The 20,419-nt window shown below is 40.0% G+C and overlaps 1 protein-coding gene across 5 annotated transcripts in view; it reads left to right on the top strand.

Annotated features, from left to right (window-relative positions):
- Positions 1–20,419, top strand: part of LOC142496631 (phospholipid-transporting ATPase ABCA1-like) — a 1,672,602-nt gene that overhangs the window by 548,361 nt on the left and 1,103,822 nt on the right. For 4 of the 5 annotated variants that reach the window (XM_075603295.1, XM_075603331.1, XM_075603320.1 and 1 more), the window contains one exon: positions 9,397–9,513. The exons of the other annotated variant lie outside the window; for it this stretch is intronic. In XM_075603295.1, coding sequence (XP_075459410.1) covers positions 9,397–9,513 — 117 coding nt within the window. The remainder of the gene's footprint in view (positions 1–9,396; positions 9,514–20,419) is intronic. 5 annotated transcript variants of the gene reach the window in all.

Here is a 20,419-nt window from a genome sequence, read left to right as displayed (position 1 = left end):
GTCTTTATCCTCTAAAGATTAGAATTACAGTACAACAAACTCATGTAACCAGCATCTGCTTTGTTTGCTGAGCTTCACTTTGTTCTTACTTGTGTGTGTGTGTCAGAAAACCTGTGTTTTATTTATGTAGCCAGGTCCCCCCTGGGTCCCCTTCTCCTTTCACCTCCTGCTGCGGCTGCGACTGGCAGCGGAGGCTGGGAAGAGGAAGGGGAGGTAAGCCAGAGAATCTGGCGCATGCGGGGGCATTGCGGGAATTCAGGAGAGGCGACCGGGTCGCTGGAGGTCCGCGGCGGCTCCCATTACAGGGCACCACCATGTTGGTGTGCTCGCACAGGTGCAATAAGTTTAGCACATGCGCAGAAGGGGTCCCAACTGCCGAGGGCCATTTGAAGAGGTGTCGCTTGTGCAGTGAGCAGCGCAAGTGGCGACCATTAAGTGAATAGCTCCGCAGGGGGACTACAACCCCCAGCAGCCACTGGGGCTGCAGGATCAGGTGGCACACAGCAGCCAATAGGGTGCCAGGATTCCTGTGTGAGGCCTGAGTTATATGTACCTAGCAATGGCATGTAAGTAAACCTGTTATTATATAAGCTGTGTGTACTTATTGTATTGGGTCCTGTGAAGGGGTTATCTGGCACTGTCAGGATCCCTCACAGGTGGAGGCGCTATCACCGGATGGATTTGTTATACCCCGGGCTCCCAGCAGCGGAGGTTCAGACCTCCTGTGAGCGGCAGATAAAAGCACCACACCCATACTCTGTAGCTGCCACATCTCCCATAGGGTGGGGATAACAGTGCTACATTTAATATTGCCTGGCTTCAGTAACTCACCGCCCACCATTCATATTATTACTTTGTACTTTAATTCCTTTCAAGATTACATTAAACAAAATAGATATCCCTTGGATGTATTCTAAAAGTAGACAGTGTGCACTGTTAGCCATCAGCTGGTTAGCTCACACTGCTAGAAAAGTAGTGGTCGTAGGTTCTAGGCCTGTTGAGTTGTACACACTCAAGTCATTAGTTTGGTTTTTTAGGCTTACCTCTATAAAGTTTGTATGGGAATCCTTTTAGGAAGTGTGGGATGGAACTCATTTAAATATACAATTAATAACTATTAGCATATCTCCCAGCCTTGTACCTCAGGTGTGCTCCCTTTTAAGCACAATCATTTTTCCCTATTTATTGGTGGGACATTTGAGAGGATATATATACAACTGGAGACACTACTACATTGAAAGTTCTCTCGCTCGTGCTCTTTCTCCTCAGATTGATCAGAGTGCGGATTTTAAACAATCCGGCAACACATTTTGGATTGCTCTTTGGCTTTCAAAAAAAAAAAAAATCTAAAATGGCCGATTGACCTTTTTGGGACTGATCCGCAGAAATCTACGGACCAAAGTAACCGGTAGATCTGAGGTGAACCCAAATAAGCAGAACATGTTTGCCCATCTCTAAATACAAGTACAGTGTATCTGCTATCTTAATTTGATTCCTATTTCCTTTTTTAGCACCAATGGAAATTTCCTTATCACTTTTTATACTAAACATATATTTTAATTGCATTTTCCATCTATTTTTTATCCCAAGATATACTTACTTGAAAGAGCAATGTTCATTTGAGTGTATTTTTGCTGTTAAAATATTAAGTAAATGTCTTCATTCTAATTTTGGGCCCAACTGCAGTATCAGCCTTTTCTTCCCTTCTTGTCTAAAACTCGAATGCATACAATAGTTAATTCTTAGCTCATTCACTATTTAACAACTCATAAATTATTATTTTTTACTGCAGTCAGGCATTTGAAAATGCCATTGCACTCAGTATTTTCACTTGCCTTTAACAATTGATATCCTCTTGGATCTGTCTGCCATATTACATAACCTTAAACTTAGTGGTTTCCTTTCTGTACTTACAATTGTTAATGAAAGTATGTAAATTTTTCCTAATTGTTATTATTTTGGCATTGAACAAGGTTGAAGTACTATTTTATTTATTTGTCTCATGCTCAGTGTGTCAAATTCTTTTTATTCTATAAACACTAAAACTTTATGTGCATTCTTTTGCATTCTCAAGGCACACATACAGACCCAGATTGCTATTCACATCCCTGCCTTAAATCCATTAAAACATCAATGACTTTTGGGTAGGTAAGTAGGAATTTAGACCAGGGTAATGCAGTTGATGTGGTCTACTTAGATTTTGCAAAGGCTTTTGATACGGTTTCAAACAAGAGGTTGGTGAACAAAATAAAGAAATTTGGACTCAGTAATAATATATGCACCTGGATTAAAAACTGGTTAAAGGACAGACAACAGAGGGTTGTCATAAATGGAACTTTTTCAGGTTGGGCTAAAGTCATGAGTGGAGTACCTCAGGGATTGGTACTGGGACCCCTGCTTTTTAACTTATTTATTAAAGACCTTCAGGTTGGCATCGAGAGCAAAGTCTCCATCTTTGCTGATGATACTAAATTGTGTAAGGTAATAGAATCAGAGCAGGATGTAATTTCTCTTCAGAAGGACTTGGAGAGACTGGAAACATGGGCAGGTAAATGGCAAATGAGGTTTAATACAGATAAATGTAAGGTTATGCATTTGGGATGCAAGAATAAAAAGGCGAATTACAAATTAAATGGGGATAAATTGGGGAAATCCTTGATGGAGAAGGATTTAGGAGTGCTTGTAGACAGCAGGCTTAGCAGGCTTAGTGCCCAATGTCATGCAGTAGCTGCAAAAGGCAAACAAGATCTTATCTTACATCAAACGGGCAATGGATGGAAGGGAAGTAAACATAATTATGCCCATCTACAAAGCATTAGTAAGACCACAACTTGAATATGGAGTACAATTTTGGACACCAATCCTAAGAAAATACATTTTGGAACTAGAGAGAGTGCAGAGAAGAGACACCAAATTAATAAAGGGGATGGACAATCAAACTTATGAAGAAAATTTGCTAAATTAGATTTATTTACATTAGAAAAGAGGCGTCTGAGAGGGGATATGATAACTATAAAAAAATATATTCTGGGACAAGACAAGGAGCTTTCAAAGAACTATTCATCTCACGGGCAGTACAAAGGATTCGGGCCATCCCTTAAGGTTGGAGGAAAGGAGATTTCACCAGCAACAAAGGAAAGGGTTCTTTACAGTAAGGGCAGTTAAAATGTGGAATTCAGTACCCATGGAGACTGTGATGGCAGATACAATAGATTTGTTCAAAAAAAGGTTGGACATGTTTTTAGATAGGAAAGGTATACAGGTATATATCAAATAAGTATACATGGGAAGGATGTTGATCCAGGGATTAATCCAATTGCCAATTCTTGGAGTCAGGAAGGAATTTATTTTTCCCCTTATGAGATATCATTGGATGATATGACACTGGGGTTTGTGTTTGCCTTCCTCTGGATCAATAAGTAAGTATAGATATAGGATAAGTATCTATTGTCTAAATTTAGCATAGGTTAAACTTGATGGGCGTACGTCTTTTTTCAACCTCATCTACTATGTAACTATGTAACTATGAGTATAGTCACCACTCACTTTGGTTTTAATTAAAATGCTGTAGCCCGTTTTATTTGTAAATGCTTAAAGTAGCAGCTCTGACAAAATTGTATTTAACATAATTGGAACTGTGTTCCTCCAGAGCTGAACTTTTATTTCTGGGGACTCAAGATACATAAACTTTAAGGTTGCAGTGTTCCCTCATGTAAACTCCAACATGTCAACCAAAAGAAGTTCCAAAAAGTTGCTGCTGGCTACCTATTTACTCATGGGACTTGCAAGAAGTAGTGGCCATATTTAATTCCCAAATGGAACTGTAATGTATATGGCAGAAGATGTTGGATATTTTAATCACTCTTTTACTTCAGGGGTTAATGTTGGTTACAGCCTGACTACAAAAAATACAAGAATTGTTTTTATGACAGATCAAGACCCTTCCTATTTCTGTGTTGCTAGAAAGGGGACTTAACCTGGGGGTTATCACGCATAACCCACTAAAAGTGAAATATATATACATAGACATGAAAGCTGTAGACACTACCCAGATTATGGGCTGTCATCCGGAATGAAAACCTTACATTCTTGAAATATCCCCTGTGAATCACAGAAAGAGGTGACAAGCAGGTCACCAATTAGTTTGAGAGTTATATTGCAGATAATGTGGACCTGACAGCAATTTTCAAGAACAGCAAATATATTTATGGGGAAAAAGGGGAAACAATGACTCAAATACTGCTAACTATACAATACATTTTAAGCATAAATAGACTGGGGGTATAAATTCGGATTGCTGGTTACTCTGAAATGAAATGAAGCGAAAACAAAATATAGTGAAGTACGTTTAGTAAAAATATATGCGCAAAAGTAGATCGCTACTTACAAAGTAGCAGATGTAAACAAGCATATAGGATATTATAATCCTCTCCGTCCTGCTGCCTGGAGTTGTGATGTATCTGTCCTCCACGTGGAACGCCGGAATCCACCGTGCCGGTTCTCCTCTGGCTGCAGCTTTTCTCCTTGACTTCTTGGTTGTTCCTCCGATCTCGCAAGACTAGCCCTCTGACGTCACTCAGCCGAGATTTCGGCCGAAGTCCAAGTATACTGTCCACGAATGATCAGGGGATTCTGCTGGCATTTAGATATTAAATAGGGGAGCTGAAAGTTTGTCTTAGAGCCTCCTCCCTATGCGTTTCATCCTGGAACTAGGACTTCATCTGGGGAAGTCCTAGTTCCAGGACGAAACGTGTAGGGAGGAAGCTCCAAGACAAACTTTCAGCTCCCCTATTTAATATCTACATGCCAGCAGAATCCCCTGATCATTCCTGGACAGTATACTCGAACTTCAGCCGAAATCTCGGCTGAGTGACGTCAGCGGCCTAGTCTCGCGAGATCGGAGGAAAAACCAGGAAGTCAAGGAGAAAAGCTGCAGCCAGAGGAGAACCGGCACGGTGGATTTCGGCGTTCCACGTGGAGGACAGATACATCACAACTCCAGGCAGCAGGACGGAGAGGATTATAATATCCTATATGCTTGTTTACATCTGCTACTTTGTAAGTAGCGATCTACTTTTGCGCATATATTTTTACTAAACGTACTTCACTATATTTTGTTTCTCTTCATTTCAGAGTCATCAGCAATCCGAATTTATACCCCCAGTCTATTTATGCTTAAAATGTATTGTATAGTTAGCAGTATTTGCGCCGTTGTTTCCCCTTTTCCCCCTATATATATATGCTATTGTGTGTAGCTTAACTTCAGGCAGCAACTGTTACTATTTTTTGGTTTAAATTGTATCAATTTGCGCACTTAGTATTCTATAGTAAAAATATATTTATGACTGTTGCGATTAGACTAATCAAATTATGCCAAATATTTCATGATTAAGGTGCGAAACACCGATATGTTTCTTCTGCGACAATAGACGTTAGGCTGTCAAAGATGCAAGCATGTATGTTAAGTAAACAGATGCAACAGTGGAGATGGTGCGTTTCTAAGTATCATAGAAATCAAGTTATGAAACCTTTTATATATTAAGTCAAGTTTTTAAAAGTCACCAGAAAAGGGTTTTTTTAAATCGTAAAAATGTCAACCCAGTGGCTGATTGATGAAAAGGGGTGGTTTTTATGTGGGTTTCAATGCAGAAAGTTTGGGCCTAACAGTTAGCATGTGTGAATAGAAAATTATTATTAAACTAAGGGAGTATCCATGCTGGAGCACGTGAAATCTCAATTTTTACTCGAGACCCTTTGCAAAAAGATCTGATCAATCTTAGGCAACAATGAAAGTTTGATTCTTTGTTTATCTTTTATTTTGATGAAACTATCTGCATTTATTAGAACTGTATGTTCTTGTAATATTCTTTTTCTGTAAGTCAAGCACTGTACTTTTATATATACTAAGCAACACTTAAAAAGTAATGCTTTTGGCTCTGATTGAACTGTGGCACGCTTTGGGGAGAGTAAAGTGCATTTTCGGACACATTTTGCTAGAACAGATTTTTGCATGTCAAGTGCAGAGTTTTTCTTAATAAACATGGACCATTAGCAGCGTATTAGTCAACAGATACTGTATGATTGCAACTGAGTAAGGGTAAATATTAAGTAATTTGAAGTACATTCTGAACACAAAAGTTGAGTTGGCTATTTTAGCATGTGTATTAATTCTGGTTACATATATAAGTTGACCACGGGTGCATGCGCAGGAGTCCCATGCTTCCATCTGGGTACTAGCCCACAACACTTCTGTCAGCACCTGCTTGCATGTTATTATATACCCCTGTACATTAATATTAGTATGATGGTTTAAGGGCGCATTTAGGGCTAGTAATTCATCATTGCCGATTTGAACAGATATCATCACTTACGCAGTGCTTGGATCCACAGCATGACTCACTGACTGCGAGAATTCTGACAGCGTTTATTACACAATATATTTCTATCAGGCACAAGAACGCATTGGCAGGTTACCTCAGGGTAACATGAGGTTGTTTACCTGCTGACCTACCCGACATCAGTAAGACTCGATCCGGGATAACAGCTGTTCATTTGGTGTCATTACAGGTTATTCACCCCACGGCATGTTACCAACTTTTGTGTACCGCCTCCCTGTTAATATATATGCACTGTGTTCTCTGCGCTAACAGACATTCACTTGGGAGCATTAGTGCATACATTGTTAAACCATTAGACACTATTCTGGATTACATATATCCAGGACGTCAGAACATTGAATATACTCTCAGACAGTGCTGTACAGACGAGACAACGAGTATTTTTAGGCTTGCCTTAAACTAGCCCGGTTACATGCTGGGTACATGCTGGGTGTACTAGGGGAGAGAAAGAACCCCAATGGAGAGCACTCAAACAGATGCACAATATAGAGCCTTGAGAAAGCTTTTGCCTAAGCGAAACATACGTCGGCAGTGACGTCATAACGTCAAGGGGGCGAGACATACGCTCGTGTCCGAGCGAGTCCTGTCCTGTACTAGCTCCCTCACAGGGGGTTAGACATAAGCATTTAGCTTGCTACTAGTTCTTTTCGAGCAGAAATCGTGGTGAAATCTGGCACACTAAGCATTAGCAAATGTGTGCATAGCTACACAGCAGTCCCACGTTCCTGTTATTTTTTTATTCTACCAGCTCCTCATGTTGTTTTTATTGGTTCAAAGTGTAAGTAGACACTACGTGTGTACTACTATTTTTTCTACCCACTAGAGCAGCTGCTATTTGTCAGGTCTGTATTGAGCAGACCCCCCCAGGGTATCTGCTTTAGAGCACAGTATATTGAGTGAGTGTTAGCTCTTTAATACTGTTATGATGCCTCTCTATAGCAGCACCTCCTAGGGAATACAGAAGTGATTGATCCACCTGGATTGCCCTACCACAGGTGATAGTAACAGTCCTTATATTTGTATACCAGTGCGGATACTTACCTGGTGTACCTACCTTGATATACCCTAGGTATTGATATATATAACACCACTCACCATTACCTTTATGTGAGCCATTTGACCGGGACAGGTGGCTGTATCTGTGACTTGATACTACCAGTTACAGACCCCAATGGGTGTTTATTACATCTGGCTCTACCCTGCACATATCATCAAGGGGAGTAGCCCACACTTTACACATGATACCTGGTACATTTTACTTTCGCTGCGCTTTTTTGGCTCATTTTGAGTCCCAAATACTCTGGTACTTAGCGTCCCACCTATTTTAGATGAGTTACGACTCCAATAAACTGTTTTTAACCCATTCACTCCTCATACCACGGCACACACCTCCTCCCCTATCTATTCTATATTGTGCATCTGTTTGAGTGCTCTCCATTGGGGTTCTTTCTCTCCCCTAGTATTAGTTCATGTTTACCCCAGATAGCAGCACCACAGACCCTACTGTTTAGCAGTTGCGAGGGTACTCTCCTTCCCTTCCCCCTCCCCCCCTCTTTCCCTCAAGTTAGCTACATGCTGGGTGTAACCTGGCTAGTTTAAGACAAGTTTAAGGCATTTCTGCATTGACTAATGACCCATCGGATTAACACAGCAGGAGTCCCTGGCAGTCCCATTTGAATGGGTGTGCCAGGGACACCCGCTGTTAATCTGATGGGCCATTAGTCAATGCAGAAATGCCTTAAACTTGCCTAAAACACAACCCAGCATGTACCCAGCATGTGCCTGGGTCTTTTTGGCGATTGCCACTGATTTGTGTTAGAATAACCGTCGGCACTACGCAAATTGCCCTTTCTTAGATTTATCCGCGGACAAAGAAACCGGACACTCTGCTGCGGACGCAAATCCGTAGAAAAAATCTGCCCATCTCTAGTGAGGATGCTATGTGGGGGGGCCAAACTAAAAATAACATGGTTTAGCTCAGTAGGAACCACAGTAGCAATTTTTAAAAAAAAAACTAATTTGAGCAGTCTGATTTCACATTTTTCTTTTTGAAATTATAATTATTTGCTGCTTATTTTTTTTAACTAAAAAAAACACTTTGAGTAAATTGACATTAACTGTTGTTCATCATTGTATTCCCATTTTAGTCACCTTGTTTGTATACTAAAACCCTGCATTTTCAGTTTGTCTTGGCTTTTTTGACCTCTTTTGCTAGTCTCAAATTCAATATATTCAGTATGTACAGTATATACAAACCTCCCTCCAAAAACACATAGAGACCCTTGTGCTCAAAAGGAGCACACCTGAAGTACCTGTACATGGGCAATATATTAATGGGATATGCAAAGTATATTTAAATTACTCACATTCCACAGTTCCTAAATTAATCTCCAAAATAACTATATTTACACGTCTAAGGCACCTTCAAAAGAATGGGAAATAGGGTATTGGTGAAGGCCCAGCACGTTTAGCTCCCACAGCCTCTTCAAATCTTGGTAGCAGCTCTAGTAGTGTGAGGTAAACCAGTTTTAACCATTTTTTGCATTTTCTAACTTTATCCTTTTGGAGTAGTTTTTGTAGATTCTACATGTAAAGTTTACTGTGAAAATGTTGTGGAGTACGCACAGGTGACAACAAAATGTGAATTATTTGCACGGGGTGAATACAATGCAAACCACTGTATATTTTAAAATTCTGAGAAAATGTGACAATCATGAGTTGACAATAACACACACACGCCTGGAGAGAGAAATCTTAAAAAGGAGTGTATATAGGGACATAGCTTTCTCTTGATTATAACTCAGGTATTCAAAAATCACTTTAATTAATGGCTGCAGTACAGCTTCAAATTCTATGATGAATAATGTTGCATTTATATTGTATTCTTAGATATTACTGTTCTACTGTATCCCTACTGTCCTCCAAATAATTTCTAATCCTGTGTTCTATTTTGACTTATTGTCCGTTTATTTTTTTTGATTATTTATTTATTTTTCAGGCAAATCAGACATTTAGAGAACTGGAAATGATAAAGAAATTTGGAGAATCCTGGGACATCTATGGACCTCAAATTTGGCAATTCTTACTCAACAGTTCGCTAGTAAATCAAATAAGAGTATGTATATTTATTGTAAAAGATTCCTGTAATAATACAGCATTTAAAATGTTCTGTTTTAACACAATAAGCACTGATAACTGCCGGGGCACAAACAGGCACATGGTAGTGTTATGTAAAGCAAACCGGCTGCAAGTTCCAGGAACAGCGCTGTATTAGTAATATAAGGTCAGTAACTATGCCACGGTACATGAGTAATAGGCACTGTTAGAGAGGTGTATGGGGAGTCTCCGTAAGGGAAAGCATCAGCAGGGAAATGTCAGAGAAAGTCTCACGAGTAGTTGAGCTGCTGGGGGTAAACACATAAACCCAAAACGGATGACAAATTGGCGTGGAGTTAACACTTTTACTCACAATATGTTGCCATGCTCCTTATCCTCTTGGCCACGCTAGAGCAATAAAGATCCTGCGTCTCTGTCGGCATCTTGTCCAATCCAGAAAGTAGCAGTGAAGAAAGAGGGGATCGGTGTGACATCCAAAACCACGGAAAAACGCGGAACTCACCGGCCAAAAATGATTAAAATAAAAGAATCTTTATTGGGCTATGTAGACGGACGTTCACAGAGGTACACACTTGGAGTCGTTTATAATGTTAAATTATAATAAGGCTTTATTGTACCTTTTCCTTTTCATCAGGAAATTCATCCAAACACAGGGGGGGGGGAACAAAGCTTCTATTCACTTGGGAGTATTTCTAGTGAAACACTATGAAATAATTCACATCTCCCTTAGTCAAGCAGTTCTCGCAGCCCCAAAACATATAACATGAAATAAGCAGATATAAGCAGTCTCTTAAGAATAAAAGTCTTATCTGTTTCTTGGAGGGAAAATCTCACTTCCTGGTTCAGCTTCAGGTGCAGTAGTTTTCCCTGTGTCTTGAAATCAGCTCTGCTGTGTGGCTGGCAGAACTCAAGACATTGTGGTGTCTCCAAAGGTCAGCTCACAGTCAGAGCTAAAGAGAGCCACTTCCTGTCTCAAAGGCAGGCTTTTTGTAACAATCTAATCAGGCAGGTGGTGTTTAGTAATTAACTACCACACTGCTAGATTAAAGGAACATTACTGAACAGGGATAAGTCCCCTGTTACATACCTCCCCTGTTTGTGGGAAGCTCGGGCTTACCACGGCCAAAGCCCATCCTTCCACTCTCATTCTAGATATCTCTGTGACTTGAATGAGAGTGGATGGAGGAAGAGAACCCTCTGTCCCACTGGGATTGGAGCCCTTTCTCCAGTTTATTTTTGTCTCCTCCCGAAGATGCTTGAGATCAGCACTCTTCAATCGCTCGAGGAGGACTTTTTCCACGTAAAGTCTTTTTATCGCGTGCGCGGTCTTGAAATTTCTGTTGCGTCGGGCACTCCTCTTTTTATAGACAAAGTGTATGGCAACAGTTGTAGAGCATTTAGGACTAGCCCTTAGAGTTTTCTGCTCTTGAAGTGGTCTTTCTGCAGCTTCTCCACACCACGGAGTCGCCAGTTCAGCTTCTTCAGCTAAGGATTCTTCTGGCTTTGATTCTGCACTCCTACCTCTGTTTGTTGCCTGTTGGGCAGCTGTAGGTTTGGCTAGTGCTTTCTTTGGTGGCTCAAACTTCGTAATTTTGTTTTGAAGTTGCGCGGAGTCCCCAACTCTCACTGTACCCTTGTTCTTACGGGCATTAGTTACTGTGGGATACTAGTGCTTGGGCAGAGCCAATACCTTTTTCCGTATTGGAGGAATCTGTATCAGAGTCTCCTTCATATTCTGGAGCTCTGTAATTTTTGTCGTCAAGGTTGCCGCTGCGTCTGTTTTCTCCTTGGTGTACTGACTCAAGGGAATGGAACAGTCTCTCTGTCTCTCCAGCTCTTGCTCCAGTTTCTGTGCCTTCTCACGCTCCCTCTCATACAGAGTCACCTGGTACGAAGCTCCGCTTCCAACGATGCTCTGAAGACATGCAGCGTGGCCTTTAGCTCCTCATACTGCTCTGTGGGGACGTACTGGGTATTCAGACGTTCCTGCACCGCTTGTACCTCTTTAGCAGCCTGCAGTTTTTCTTCCTGTAGCGTTTGCTGCTTCTCCTCGGCATACTGGAGGTGTGTACGCAGACCTTGCAGTTGGTTCTGCAGTCAGTGCTCTGCGTCAAACTTTTCCTTGACTTCTTCTGTTAACTGAAAATTTTCTTCTTTCAGTTTTAAGTTTTCTCTTTTTAATCTTGAACTTTCTCCTTTTTCAGTCTCTGTATTCTTCAGGGCTTCTTTGCAGTCCTCCTTCCATTTACGCACATCTGCTTTGAGAATGACAATCTCCTGGCGTGAGAATTCCTTCTCTAGGTTGAGGGTCTGAAGCTCCTTCTGAGAGACTTTGAGAACTGTACCAAGATTACCAATAGTTTCTTTAGCAATGTCCAGCTCCTCAGTGAGACTGTGTAGTTCCTTTCTGGAAACTTCCAAGTCTGTGCGGCAGCTGTTGGTCTCATGAAGTGAGGCATCAAGATCTATACGAAGAGTGTGAACCTCTTGCTGGAAGACTGTCATCTGCTTCAGTGCCTCCTCATACTTCCGCTTTAGCGTAGCCACCATTTTAACAGATTGGCTTTGCTTTTCATCCATGGCGGAGATAGTAGCCTTTGCAGTATCTAGCTCAGTCTTGAGATCCTCCAATTCGGTCTTGGCTGCAGAATAAATTGCCAGCACAGTCTTCTGTAGCTCAGCATTATTTTTTCTCTCTCTTCCTAATTCTTCACAGAGCAGATCACAGTCATGCCTGGCAATTTTCAGGGCGTCTTCAGGGCTGGTCAAGGGATCGTCACTCACTGGTTCCGGCTCCGCTTCCCTGGGATGACTAGTTGAGGGTTCCTCATTCTTGGCACCGGACAGATACTTCTTTGGGGTACACGACTTCTGCCTTGGGCCCTCTGGATATTCGGTTAACCGTGGGACGAATTCTCCATTTTCTCTAGGCTGCAGGGCAACTCGGTCCCCCTTTCCTCCACAGGATCTGCGGACGTGTCTGTTCCTTCCACGGTAAGTGAAGAACTGCTTTTCTTTTTCTTCCTTTTTGATTTGGATGACACCGTCCCTTCAGGGATACTGGGGTCTCCATCTTCATTTGAAGTTTTAGCAGCTTCATTATATACGCCAGGCTTTTCTTGCAGCTGCTTTAGCTGACAGAAATTTTCGGTGATCCACTGCTCCCGCTCTGTCTCCTGCTGATCATATTCGTCATCAAAGGGAGCGGTCTTTTCTGTTCGTGCCGAGTTCAGACACCCCCACCATTCTTTGGGTGTTTTGTGGGTGTGACTCAGTTCGGGTTCCCCGTAAGAGATGTCTTCCTCTTTATTGGACTGGAAGGGCCACTCTTCCGTGGGGTAGGGTTCATTACAGGAACGCTGCATCTTGTCCTCCATTTTTAGGCTATCAGGTGTAATTTTCTTCCTGACCTCAGGAGGCGCTATTGCAGCTGTTGCCACTGTATTTGCTAGAACACCCAATTGTGGTAGTCCTACAGATGGGCATATTTTGCTTGTAGATGTCGTAGCTCTCACAGGCATCTCTGTAGACTTTTCTTTCTTGGATAATTCTTTTTTTTTTTTCAATATCAGCAGTACTGTGCATGCAGTTTCTTTTATCAGGTATACAAGTTGTGCAGCGGCTAGGTAAAAAAAAAGTCTATTTGCTCTACACCATTTACTTGCTGGGTGCAATCCCTCCACTTCAGCAACAGAATTTGGTTTTCTGCCTGAGTTCAGTAATTTTCAGTCTCATCTTTGGGTATTATGGCATTCAAACTTCACTCTTTGGGTGTCTGTTTTGCTCCCAAGATAATAGGCATACTTTTTTACTTGCAGAAAAAAAAACATTCTTTGCAGTGGACTATTTCTTTCATTCCCGGCAGGGTGACTAAACACTCAGCAATTGGCTTTGAAAAACCTTTTTCCTTTATAGGGCAATTTTACACTCAGCATTTGTTTGCTAAAAATTCCACTGCTTCAGCACAGTTTTGTATCAATTTTCACACTTTTCTGCATATACTCCATTCACAGCTGGTATTCCTATGCGGTGTGGCAACCTTTATCTGCAAAATCAGTACCACTCGTGGGTCACCATCTGTATTCACTGCTTCAGCGAAACTTTTGAAAACAACAAACACCTATCCCTTTCGAAGGGCTGACTCACTTCTTGAACCCTGACTATGGCTGAAAGGCAAAGACCCCTATTTCAATAACCATATTACACTTTGTGATAGGCAAAATAAGGTTTAGCTACTTCAGCAGTCTCTTCTGGGTTTTTGTAAGTTTCAGTGGTGTGTATCCCTTTAACTCTGCCTCTGCTACATGAGAGGTTTTTTTTTTTTCTCAGACTGTTTGTAGGCAAAAAGCATAAAAAAAAATTTCACATAAAAATCTCCGGTCCTTTTAAACTACAAAGACACCTCTTGTCCCACCTCGGACACCAAATGTAGATGGACGTTCACAGAGGTAAACACTTGGAGTCGTTTATAATGTTAAATTATAATAAGGCTTTATTGTGCCTTTTCCTTTTCATCAGGAAATTCATCCAAACACAGGGGGGGAACAAAGCTTCTATTCACTTGGGAGTATTTCTAGTGAAACACTATGCAATAATTCACATCTCCCTTAGTCAAGCAGTTCTCGCAGCCCCAAAACATATAATATGAAATAAGCAGATATAAGCAGTCTCTTAAGAATAAAAGTCTTATCTGTTTCTTGGAGGGAAAATCTCACTTCCTGGTTCAGCTTCAGGTGCAGTAGTTTTCCCTGTGTCATGAAATCAGCTCTGCTGTGTGGCTGGCAGAACTCAAGACATTGTGGTGTCTTCAAAGTTCAGCTCTCAGTCAGGCTAAAGAGAGCCACTTCCTGGCTCAAAGGCAGGCTTTTTGTAACAATCTAATCAGGCAGTTGGTGTTTAATAATTAACTACCACACTGCTAGATTAAAGGAACATTACTGAACAGGGATAAGTCCCCTGTTACAGGCTACATAAAAATGTGTAACATATGAAGAACAGGCTCCTCCTCCCATGCATTTCACGCCATCACTGGCGCTTTCTCAGGGAGCATGCTCCAGTAACGGCATGAAACATGTGGGAAGAGGAGCCTTTTCTTCATGTGGATGTTACACATTTTTATGTAGCCCAATAAATATTCTTTCATTTGAATAATTTTTGGCCGGTTAATTCTGCTTTTTTAAGTGGTTTTGGATGTCACACCGATCCCCTCTTTCTTCACATGGTAGTGTTCCCTGTGCATAATATTATTTTCAGACGCTATTCCGTCTTCTGTATCAGGTTAGCCAATGAGTAAAATGAGGGGAAAGAAAATGGGCATAGTGGAAGAGAGACACACAGATAAGGATGTGCCTGGGGAGGAGAGTAGTGGAAAATTAAATGCCTAGGCCTTTATATTGCAGAGACTGATCAGACTGAGCTGGTATTCACGTAAAATTATGTAGTTACATTGTAAAAAATATGGTACATCTACAGTACATATGTCGCAGGTTTCATTGTTCTCTCTGGTACTGTATGATTAGTTGGGATTTTTTGTGATAACTCTTCAATTGGATTATATGGAAGCTTTGTGGTATTTGAGTTACATCTTGTGTTATGTATGTTATATACAGTGGCGAAATTATTTTAGTGACCCTTTAGGATTTTCATATATTTCAAACCTAATATGTTATTCGATCTTAATATAAGTCTTAATAATAGATAAAGATAACCGGCTCAAACAAATGACACAAAAACATGATACTTTTTTAATATCTATTTATCCGCAAATGATTCAACATTCAATATCCGTATGTGAACATTTAGATTCAGTACCTCGTGGCACCCACTTGAGCAGCAATGACTTCAACTCAGCATTTCCTATAACTGCTGGTCAGTCTCTCACATCGGTTTTGAGGAATTTGGATCATATCTCCTTGCAGAACTTCTTCAATTCAGTGACATTTGAGGGCTTCTTTGCATGCACAACTCGCTTCAGGTCCTACAGCAACATTCTCATGTTGGATGGCCTGACATTATCCACAAGAATCTTCTGATACAATGCAGAATTCCTGATTGTGTCAATGAAAGCAAGTCGTGCAGGTACTGAGGCAGCAAAGCAACCCAAACAAGCACACTCCCACCACCATGCTTGACAGTTGGAATGAAGTTCTTCTGTTCCAATGCGGTGTTTGGTTTTCAACAAACATAATGTTTCTCATTGTGGTCAACAAGTTCTATGGAAAATAGCTGAAGCGCTCAAATGCAGGTATATCTCAAAATGATAATAAGCCAGACCACTGTACCAGGGTACTAACAATTGATATAGTACCTATTGTGTCATATAATGGGTACTATCCTCCTGAAGACAGGTGGTGTGTGGTGCAACCCACTCACCATATGTCTCATTGGCAGGTTCCCCTGAAAAATATGCAAATACTCACATCCTGGTAGGGCGGTCCTTGAAAAAGAACGCTGCGACGTTCGAAATGCATTGGATGGGTCTTTTGCCACATTAAAGTGCCCTTTTAATCATTTTTTTGTTCTGGTTTTTTCCTGCTCCGTTTGTGCTGGTGCGCTTTTTGGTCTCCCTTTTCCCTGGTCAACAAGTTCTACCTTTGGCTCATCTATCAGGGAACATTGTTCCAGAAGTCTTTGTTATCATCTAGAGCTGCGACCGCCTTTATCCTAAGGCGGCCGTAGCCGCGCCGCTCTGATAACCGCGGCCAGACGCGGTCTGTTTTATTTTTTTCCCGCAGTGGTTTGAGATATGTTAGCGCTCTGATTTTTAGCGCTGTCTGCAATACTTCACTCTGTCTAAAAACTCAGGTGGGCGAGCGCGAGCTGTTGTTTTAAAAGTCTAATAGCAATTCAACTTATAGTACAGCCGTACATTTTCTGCAAGTCTGTGTGTGCGCGCACAGTAATTGTAAATTTGAAGATTTATACAGTATTACAAAAATATAACGTTGCGTCTTCGAATATAAAATTATCACATTTCTACAGTATATGTATTATTTAGTAATCAATACTTTTACTGCTTTTCATACTGTTTATTTAATGCGCATGCGTGTACTGTACACTACTGTATGTCTCATTTGAGCATTGTTGAAACGCATAGGCGTGTTACAGTATCACATTTCGGCACATTAAACATTATGATGACATTTGGAAATATTTATTTGAACTGATAATCCATCATACAGCACTCTCCCCCTCGCCCCCGCACACACACAAGACTCAAGGATTTCAACTTCTTATCTACACCTCTCCCACACCATTAATTTGTAATGGATCGCTTTCTGGCTTGAATCTTCCTGAGCGTCACACCACATTCCTGCGCATGAGTGCATGACTTTCTTATTTTTTTTCATTTCTCGACATGTGCCTGCATACTGTAACAATTCTTGATATTCTGAGAATCAATCAGTACTGTTGCTTTTTAATTCTACACTAGTCATGTACGTTCTTTATGAGTTGGGTGGCCTAGTACTGTGATTTTTATTTGGGGGTGTGGGGATCAAAACATGATGATGACCTGTTGAAAATATTTCTTTGAACTACATGTAATCCACCACACAGCTTCCCCCCTCCCCCCTGCACACACACAAGGCTCAAGGGTTTCAACTTCTTAACGGCACCTCTCACAAATGTGAGAATCCCTTCCCGTATTTAATATGTTAATCTGATCAGCCCTTCTTGCCCCTTCAATCACTCCCCCCCACAACTTCACACACAAGCCTTACAACGTAAGGGGTGGGGGGTGTTTCAATGATTATGATTATCGTGAATGTAAAGAACTAATAATTTTATCAGGAATAAAAAATACAAATAATCATGAATAATACAAATTTCAGTTTTTATAGTACTGTATCTTCTTTGTACACGTACTGTAGTTCTTCTGTCAGTTGAAAATTAAAGGCCGGTGGATAATCATGGAAGAATGAAAAATACAAATAATCCTGAATAATGCAAATTTATAATAATGAAAACAGTAATAAAAATGTTCAGTCTTTCTCTTCTTTGTCATGGCCTCATTGCATTCTGTAGTTCATTGAGAGAGGTTTTTTTGTGTAAATCATGACTGTGGATACACTATACACACAGTTTACACAATTTACACATGATACATCCTCTCCCCGTCCGTCCTTTTTTAGTGCAGATCTCTCTGAAAAGGAAAGAAACAATTAGTGCAGTTAAGTGCATATACTGTAATGGCATTGTGTACAGTATAACTACTCCATATTGGACTATGCAGGTACTACTGTCAAACTACTGTATACTGGAACTCATTATACATTATAACTACTGTATAACTACTGTAAAATACTTTGTAACAGGAACAGGTTAAGTGCATACTGTATACTGTAAAACAATCTGTGCCATACTTAGTTGTATCATACTGTACTTGGTGTGCCTGTACTTACCATACTACAGTACAGTACTGTACCACACTACCTTCCTGATGCATGCCCATTACGCTGTATCACAATGGGCAACACAGTCGTAATATGGTCGATATATTTATTACATCGTTCGACGGTGAGTACATTGTTCCAAAAACTCAGTATGCCATTCACCAACTCATCCTTTTTTGAGTGTTTCACAACTTTTCGGATATGATCCTTCAGCTGATGCCAGACCATTTCGATTGGATTGAAGTCTGGCGATCTGTCATTGGAGGGGGAAAAGAAGGAGAATTAGTTAGAGATACACAGGAAACAGTGGGAAAAATGAGACACGGTTACCGTACTTACTCCGCTGGCGTCTTCACCCAGTTAATACCGCAGGCAAGAATATGCACAGAAGACGCAGTGTGCTTTGGATCATTGTCCTGGTAGAAATGGTGACCATCTGGGAATTCACGTGAGATGTATTCCACAATCTCAGGCACTATTTTCTCTTGAAAAACAACTTTGTTCATGATATTCCTGTAACAAAAAAAGAAAAGTGCTCAAAATAATGCACACTACAGTAGTACAGTACAGTGCATAAGGCATATCTTTGTGCATTATTTTACCATCAAAGATGACAATGCATCCTGGTAACCGCCTAGAGATGGCACCCCACACATGCATCTTCACTGGGTGTTTTGGACGCGGCTTCATTGATATGTGTCCTTTTTAGTGGAATGCAAAGATGGCAAATCTCTCCAGCGATACAGTAGACTCATCAGTAAAGATGCAATCCTGGAAAGTTTCTCCACTGTCGATCCATGCCTGTGCCTGGACCACTCTCTTGATCTTGTTGACATCCCTTATCATAGGGTACACTCTGTAAAGACAAGGAATAATTTTATAGGTACAGTACAGTTTTTTAAACCACACTTTTACCTCCTGTACTTTACAGTACTAACCTCACACGTCCATATTTTCATCCAATTCTGCGTCTCATCTTCTTGATGCTGGTCTCAGATGCGGCTATATTGTGAGTTTTCTGCAGAGTGTCTTTGACCCTTGTGGCACTCTTCTCATCATTCTCTTCACTTATTTGGTCAACCAGAAGAGTTGTCTCCCTACAGTGTAAAGGAAAAACAACAATATGTTACAGTAGGCCACAAGTACAGTACATCATTTATGCTCAGGCCTACAGTATGGCTAAATATATATAATACTGTATACTGTAGTTATATAAATATACAGCAATATAACTAATAATATATATATAGTATACAGTAATATAGTTATATAAATATACAGCGATAAGATAACAATTATAATATAATATTACTGGTACTTTATGTGTGTTTGTGTCATGCTGTTTACAGTAAACAGTAAACTCTGTACTGAAATGGAGGGTTGTGAGTGCGTGAGTCATAATGAGTAATAATGAAGTGAGTGATAATTAAGGAAAGAGGTGCAAATCACTTTGAAATACTGTAGAAATAGAATTGATTATAAGAATGTAAAATGTAAACAAGCATACAATAACTCCCCAAAGGAGGAAAAAAACGGTGCACAGAGTCAGACGTGGGGTGAAAAATTCAGAAGCATTTATTTATATAAAAACATGGAAAAAAACAATACTGATTCAGTCACTCTAACGCGTTTCACACGCAGGGTGCTTTATCAAAGAGTAACAGGTTAGTAATGAATCACCTTCTTATAGCATCTCAATAATCCCTCATTCAGATATCTACCAATCACATCAATGATTACAATCTCTATCAGATGTGGGTATGTAAATGAATGAGAGTTGCCTACAAGAAAGTGATCAATCAAAAAACACACAAGCAAAACATTGAAGTGAAAATATAAAGAGATGAACATCTCCCTATAGACATATGTATTATACAAAAACAGTGAAAAAAATAATAAAAATAATACAAAAATAATAAAAACATTCAAAAACTCAGTCTATCTACATAGACTGCCATGAATTATATATATATATATATATCTGTATAAATATATTGAAGTTATTCAAAATGCTGTATGTTTAAGCAAAATGTTCTTAAACCTAATCAGTAATAATTAATATAACAAATCACAATGCATATTAAATTGAAGCTTTTGTATACATCTCATCTGTTGATGATAAAGATATATAATATGGGACAATAATAATAATTAAGGATATCTAATAATAAATCATTCTAAATCAAAATATAATGTATACTTATTGTACTAATTTGTGTGATTTGTATCTTAGCAAATATGGATTTAAAGACATCAGAGAAAACATTGTATCAAATCTGTAAATCACAATAACATATTGATATAATCAGATGTAAATAAAAGGAAATAATGGATGAATATAAAACCTATCTAAGTGCATGATGAAGGTGTATGATGAAGGTGTATATATCGCACATCTATAATGAATCTATAATGAATCTAACCACCAGAGGGGATCAAAAACTCAAATAAGAAAATGTTTTCATTCCCAATCTATGTTGATTCCTTTGGGATATAATGTATCTAAGAAAA

Source organism: Ascaphus truei, chromosome 1, assembly GCF_040206685.1.
Source record: "Ascaphus truei isolate aAscTru1 chromosome 1, aAscTru1.hap1, whole genome shotgun sequence".
In the NCBI taxonomy this organism is placed as follows: Eukaryota; Metazoa; Chordata; class Amphibia; order Anura; family Ascaphidae; genus Ascaphus; species Ascaphus truei.
This window is presented reverse-complemented; position numbering and strand designations above follow the sequence as displayed.